This window comes from Mus caroli, chromosome 5, assembly GCF_900094665.2.
Source record: "Mus caroli chromosome 5, CAROLI_EIJ_v1.1, whole genome shotgun sequence".
NCBI classification, from domain to species: Eukaryota; Metazoa; Chordata; class Mammalia; order Rodentia; family Muridae; genus Mus; species Mus caroli.
The window spans coordinates 111,698,835-111,705,819 of NC_034574.1; the positions used below are offsets into that span (position 1 = coordinate 111,698,835).

The following is a 6,985-nucleotide window of genomic DNA, read 5'->3' on the forward strand; positions in this document are numbered from 1 at the left end:
AGTGGGCTTGAAGGGTGCTGTGCCTGGGTCTCCCACTCCTTACAGTGGGCTTGAAGGGTGCTGTGCCTGGGTCTCCCACTCCTTACAGTGGGCTTCCTCTCCCCAGAGCTTTGGGAAAGCTCCAGCAGCCAGTGGCAGCAGACAACGGTGGGGAGGGGAGAGGGGAGAGGACTGTGCCGCTGCCCTGCAAGTGGTTGGCCTGGCTGCTGCCAAGCTCCATTTGGGCTCTAGCTGTACAGCCTCAGCCCCAGACTCTCTGGACAGGCTCTGGTCGTCGTCATGCTCTGAGCTGTCACTATACCCATCACTCCTGCCCTGTGCCCTCTGCAGCAGAGGTTAGGCTGGTATCGCTACAGAGCCTGTGCTTACAGGAAGGCTTTTTGTCCCCACAGTCTGATGTGTCGTGGTCTGATGTCAGTGTTGACCCCTACCATGTGGCTAGTTGCTGTTAGCTCTGCTTCACTTAAAACTAGCCTTGGAGTCCCGGAGCTGCTTTACAGAGCAGGCAGCACAGCTCTGCACTGTCAGGGTCCCACTGGGTTCCCCAGTGCCCACCGCGTTGGGCTCACCTGTCTTCACACTTGGGACACTTGCTGATGCTTGCTTCAGGACTGCTGCAGGCCGTGCCAACTTCTGTCTCTCTGCTGACTGTCCCGCTTTTCACACAAGATTGGTCTTCAGTCCTTCTTAATGAACAGGGAAGAATGAGGCTGTTTTCTATCTAGGGAACAAGTGAAGTACTTAGATTTTCAGTTAGCAATCATGGATCCTTTTTGGTCCAAATTGCAGAATCATTTTAGAATTTTGTTGACCAGGAAAATTTAAAGGAACACAGTGAGTGTGCAGATAGTTATTTATTGCACTGTTGAATTTCTGTATCGGCTTTTGTTTGAACCCAAGAAACCCTTGTGTGTCAGGGTGTATATAAATATTGCCTGATACCTGGGATACCTGAGATATCTGGGCCAATGGTGCAGGTTCTAGAAGATTACAGGGCAATGACTGTGTAAGTAATGTGGGTGTGCAGCTCACTGAGGAGCACAGGCTTCATGTGCCAAGTCATCAGAACTGAAAGACTTGCTGTCCCTGATGACTTGCAAGTGCACAGGCCCATGAGAGTGTGTTGAGATGTTTTATAATGGTAGAACATGCAAATGCTGCAGACATGGTCTCCTTTTCTGCCTGGCTGCTCTTCCCAAGCCACTGCTTATGAGGTAAGCCCTGTCTGTCTGAGGAATGAGAGTGATTGTGTATAATATGTAACATGGAAGGATAAAGAAAACCGAAAGGGAATCCTCAGGAACCTCTTGGTTCGTCTTTCTCAGCGACTGCTGAGTGACACTAAACCCTGTTCAGGACAGACAAATGGGCACAACAGTCACACAGTGCTGGGGACACGCAAGCCCTTACCAGGGCTGCCTTCTGAATTAGGAAAGCACCACATTTGAATGTGTGTTTGGTTATAGCTACTTCAGTGTCATTACAGAATCATAGCCTCCAAGAAAAGTACACAGGCAGGCTCTCAGTTTCAAAGATGGCAAAGATGTAGCTGCAGAGTGGATGCAAGCCCTACAGTGCTCCAGCTAGTCTAGGCTGCACTCTGTGCTCCTCACACAGCTTCCTCCATGACCGCTACCATGCAGGCTCCCCACAGCTCCACAGCAGGTCAAGGTGTGGAGTGTGTGTGTGTATGTATGTGAGTGTATGTGTGTATGTGTGTGTGTGTGTGTGTGTGTGTGTGTGTGTGTGTGTGAGAGAGAGAGAGAGAGAGAGAGAGTGTTCTCATGTTCTCCCTCTGCCCCTCTCTCCTTCCTTCCTTCCTTCTCTCCCTCATTTTTTCTTTTGTTTTTGAAGAGAAAATTGCAGATATTCAGTGCAGGGCTGTGGGGTGGGGTGTGCAGAGGGCTTCTTTACACCCCCCAAAGCTACCTTGTATCTGTTGCAGTAACGTGCCTAGTGTCGGGAGCCTTGCAGACCCAGACTATCTGAACACACCACAGATGAACACACCTGTGACACTCAACAGTGCTGCCCCTGCCAGCAACAGTGGAGCTGGAGTCCTCCCATCTCCAGCTACCCCTCGGTTCTCTGTCCCCACACCACGAACCCCCAGGACTCCAAGAACTCCCAGAGGTGGGGGCACTGCTAGTGGCCAAGGGTCTGTGAAATATGACAGCACGGATCAGGGGTCACCAGCTTCCACCCCCTCTACCACAAGGCCCCTTAACTCTGTGGAGCCTGCCACCATGCAGCCAATTCCTGAGGCCCACAGTCTCTATGTCACCCTCATTCTATCAGACTCTGTGATGAATGTCTTCAAGGACAGGAACTTTGACAGCTGTTGCATTTGTGCCTGCAACATGAACATCAAAGGGGCAGATGTCGGGCTGTACATCCCCGATTCCTCCAAGGAGGACCAGTACCGCTGCACCTGTGGGTTTAGTGCGATCGTGAACCGGAAACTTGGCTACAACTCGGGGCTCTTCCTCGAAGATGAGCTGGATATTTTTGGGAAGAATTCTGACATCGGCCAAGCTGCAGAGAGACGCCTGATGATGTGCCAGTCCTCCTGCCAGTCCACCTTGCTTCCTCAGGTGGAGGGTGCCCGGAAAGCCCCAGAGCCCCCCGTAAGCCTCCTCCTCCTCCTCCAGAATCAGCACACGCAGCCCTTCGCTTCTCTCAGCTTCCTGGATTACATCTCCTCCACCAGTCGCCATGCACTCCCCTGTGTGAGCTGGACTTATGACCGTGTTCAGGCAGATAACAATGATTACTGGACAGAGTGCTTCAACGCATTGGAACAGGGGAGGCAATATGTGGATAATCCCACAGGCGGGAAAGTGGACGAGGCTCTGGTGAGAAGTGCCACAGTACATTGTTGGCCGCACAGCAACGGTAGGTGTCCCAGAGTGCAAACTTCAGTAGAAGTTATCTTGCTGTACATGATGGCCAAGGGACCAGAAGTGAGGGCTGGGCTGTCTCTTCTGCCTTGAGTGGGCTGTGTCCTCTGTCTTGGGAATTGGGCTGCCTTCTGCTGAAGCTTCTGAGGACAAGTAATTGCCTCCTGAGACTTTGCCATTCCATCTCATCACAAACAGGTGGTGCTTGTGGCAGCTTGTGGCCAAGTGTGTAAAAGTGGTGGTCAGTGTTTGCCTATAGGAATCCAGTCATCCTATGGTGTGCAGTTACCATGGTATCCCTTCACTTCCAGAAACTGGCCACCCATGTCCTGAGTGTTGTCTCCTTCTGGTTTCTCAATGTGCTGCATATCAGTGACCACATATGACTTTGCTGTGGTTACGGGGGCACATTCCAGGGGTTTGAGCTATTTTTATTTGTCAATCAGCCCATAGTCTAGCTGAGCAGTAGAGCTCATGGTTTGCATTTGCGAAGCCCACGGTTCAGTGGCTAGCACTCTGGGGAGAAGGGGAGACCTACCTCCAGTTGACCACAGTGTTTGCAGGTGGGCAGCTCCCCTTTGCTCTGGATCCATCCAGGCATAAATGGAGACCAAGGCCAAGGCCCCTGCCGGCCTTCCTGGACTTTGTAATCTGTCTGCACATTAAATAAGCACACAGGAAGCCCTCAGAAGCAAATTTTAAATAACGGAACATAAGGCAGAGGGACCCCCCCACCTTCCCCCCACCTCCCGTGGGTTGGTCAGGGCTGCTCTGAGCAGGCAGTAGCAGCAGTTACACTGAGCAGTTACACTGTAGCAGGTACACTGAGTAGTTACACTGTAGCAGGTACACTGTAGCAAGTACACTGAGCAGTTATACTGTAGCAGGTACACTGTAGCAGGTACACTGAGCAGTTATACTGTAGCAGGTACACTGAGCAGTTACACTGAGTAGTTACACTGTAGCAGTTACACTATAGCAGTTACACTGAGCAGTTACACTGTAGCAGTTACACTGAGGTTTCACAGTGGCCCTGAGCTCTGCAATGCTCATCATGTCCCACAGGGAACTGAGAGCCGTGAGAAGTAAGGGCCACCGTGGGGCAGAAGCTTCATCCAAAGAGCAGCAAAGATAATCAGTCATGGAAGGTATTTTTAAAACAATAGTGATTTCACATTTGTGAAGGTAAATGGAAGGCAGATAGAAGTTTGCGTCTGACAGAGGGTAGGGTGAGGAAGAGAAGTTACCGAGGACAGATCTGGGGAAACTGAAAACCAAACAGAGCAGAGCAGCTGGGATTGGAAAGGTAGCTCAGTGGCCAGGGGCCTGTACGTATGCTTGCAAGGGTAAAGCAGGAGGATCTCTGAGATTGAGGCCACCCTGGTCTACAGAGCAAGTTCCAGGCTAGCCAGGGCTCTGTAGTGAGACCCTGCCTCAGGAGGAGGAAAAAAAAAAGCACCTGTACTCCCAAGTGAAAGACCTGAGTTCAGTCCCCAGCATCCACATAAAAGTACCCACAAAGGCCTGTAACTGAAGCCCCAGGAAGTTTATTTGATGACCTCGTCTGCCCTCTGGGCACCTACACGTCTGTCCTGGTACCCACATGCAGGCACACATGCGTGCATATGATAAAACTTTGTAAACTTAGATTTAGGTGTATGAGGTTTTTGCCTGCATGTATGTCTATGCACCATGCGCATGCCTGGTCCCCACAGAGGTCAGCAGATGTCAGAGGACCCCCCAGTGCTATAACTACAGATGGTTATGAGCCACCAGGTCGGTGCTGGTACTTGAACCCCAGTCCTCTGCAAGAATAAGTGATCTTGACTGCTGAGCCATCTCTCCAGCCCCAATTTAAGATATTTTAATAAAAGAAATAGTTAGATAATGCAGAGAAAATAAATAATAGCTTGCTTTAGGGTAGGAAGAAGTAGGTACATTTCAGAGCTGTCTAGAGAGTAGTACAGGGTCTCTTTCTCTCTAAAGCATTCAGTGTTTCCCAAGGATATTTTACAGGCTTTTCTAGGTCTCTTCCTTTTTGTTCCCTTATCCTCACAATGGTGATGTGGAAACGAAAGGAGCATGGTAACTAAGGGACTTTGTGCTTCTCTGTCTTCTGAAAAATCTCGGAAACAGGTTTATATGATTGGAACTTCTTTACTTCTTTCACACAGTTCTTTTCAACCTGCTTCTCTCTGTACTCTTGGTAGCAAGCTACCGGTTCTTTCCTTTACTTTGGAAGAGCCTTTCTCTTGGCTCCATGCTGCCCATCTCGTATAATGGAGACCCAGATGGCATCTAGAAGGGGCCATGCTGCCCTGACGTCCTTGTCCTCTGCCCTTTTCTCCTGCCACAGTGCTGGACACAAGCATGCTCTCATCCCAAGATGTGGTGCGCATGCTGCTGTCCCTGCAGCCCTTCCTGCAGGATGCCATCCAGAAGAAGCGCACGGGCAGGACCTGGGAGAACATCCAGCACGTGCAGGGGCCGCTCACCTGGCAGCAGTTCCATAAGATGGCAGGGCGCGGGACCTATGGTGAGCAAGCCTCGGGTTGGAATTTCCTTTGTGCTTCTGTGCTCTGATGGCTGCAAGGCCTGGCCTCCCTGCTCTTCCTCCATCATACTTAGGTTCCCTAAAGGAGCTTGACCTCAGCTCATGGTGTCTGTTATTGGGCTTCAGGGTTTGCTCGGCCTCCTGCTCCATGACCAGGATCCCTGTTGTACTCAAGCATACTGAAGCAGTGTGCCTGTTAAGTAACCTGCCTTGCTGCCTTCTGCCCTCACTCTCCATGACCCTTTCTAAGAAGTCTAACTCCTGTGAAGTTCTTTATTCGGGCCCATTTAGTGAGCTGATACAGTAGCAGGAGGCCTGTAGAGCATGGACCAGGTTCCCATGGCTCAGACACCCGGGTCAGAGCGTCAGGGACTGCCAAGCTGTCCAGCATGGGACGAGACTCATGTTCCTTCCTAAACAGCACTGTCTTCCAGGTTCCGAAGAGTCTCCTGAGCCGCTGCCCATCCCCACTCTGCTGGTGGGCTACGACAAGGAGTTCTTGACCATCTCACCCTTCTCCTTGCCCTTCTGGGAGAGGCTGCTCTTGGAGCCCTATGGGGGCCACCGTGATGTTGCTTATATTGTGGTGTGTCCAGAAAATGAGGCCTTGCTCGAAGGAGCCAAAACTTTCTTCAGGGACTTGAGTGCTGTATACGAGGTGAGCATGCTGTGGGGCTTCCTCTCTGCTCTGGGGCTGCCTCTGGCCGTTACTAAGGAACAAACCTGGAGTCGATCTTAAAGAGCGTTTGTTGTGAATAGGGACGAGTCATGGGCCCTGTAGACATGGGAGGCACATGCACCTTATGTTTCCATTTTGGCTGTAAGAGTTCCAGGAAATGCTACTAAAACATTTACCTTGAAAATCTCTGAATTGAAGGGTAATTTAATGGATCATGCTCTGTTGTGCTTTAACACTACATTCATCTTAATAATAAAATTTGGTAGATTAGAAAATTTGGCAGCCATATTGATATCCGAAAGAGGAAGGTAGTTTTGCATCTCTAGTGGGTAAGCTCCTTCAGTTGTGAGAGGCCTGACTCCTGGGTCTTGTGCTGAAGCGCCAAGGCCTGACTCGTGTAAGCCCAGTACCAGGGTGCTGACGATGTGAAACAAAACCAGTATTTGCTAAAAGCAATTAGGATGCTGGCTAGCATCTGTGAGTGCTGCAGAAGTGTTTGCAAATAAGACCTAGCTGATTGTCAGCTATCCTCTAGGACAGAGCTCACACTCTGGCTGAACAGGGGCTAGGTTAGCTGAGGGGATGCTCACATACGAGTGGCATCTGTTAAGCACGAACCCTTGGATGTTGTCACTTCTGACCATTGCCTGCTCTGTATCTAAAACACTGTTCAGTCACATTTGAGCTATCACAGACAACTTGTCTCCCCTCTGAATGCCCCTCTGGCCTGATCCAGAGTTTCATGGCTCACTGGGTTTGCTCAGGTACACCACCCCTGCTAAGAGTTTCGTGGCTCACTGGGTCTGCTCAGGTACACCACCCCTGCTAAGAGTTTCGTGGCTCACTGGGTCT

At 50.6% G+C, this 6,985-nt stretch overlaps 1 protein-coding gene across 4 annotated transcripts in view; it reads left to right on the top strand.

The window, feature by feature from the left end:
* Med13l (mediator complex subunit 13L) overlaps positions 1-6,985 on the top strand; it is a 208,494-nt gene that overhangs the window by 183,231 nt on the left and 18,278 nt on the right. For all 4 annotated transcript variants that reach the window (XM_021162043.1, XM_021162041.2, XM_021162042.2 and 1 more), the window contains 3 exons: positions 1,946-2,895; positions 5,257-5,436; positions 5,889-6,112. In XM_021162043.1, coding sequence (XP_021017702.1) covers positions 1,946-2,895; positions 5,257-5,436; positions 5,889-6,112 — 1,354 coding nt within the window. The remainder of the gene's footprint in view (positions 1-1,945; positions 2,896-5,256; positions 5,437-5,888; positions 6,113-6,985) is intronic.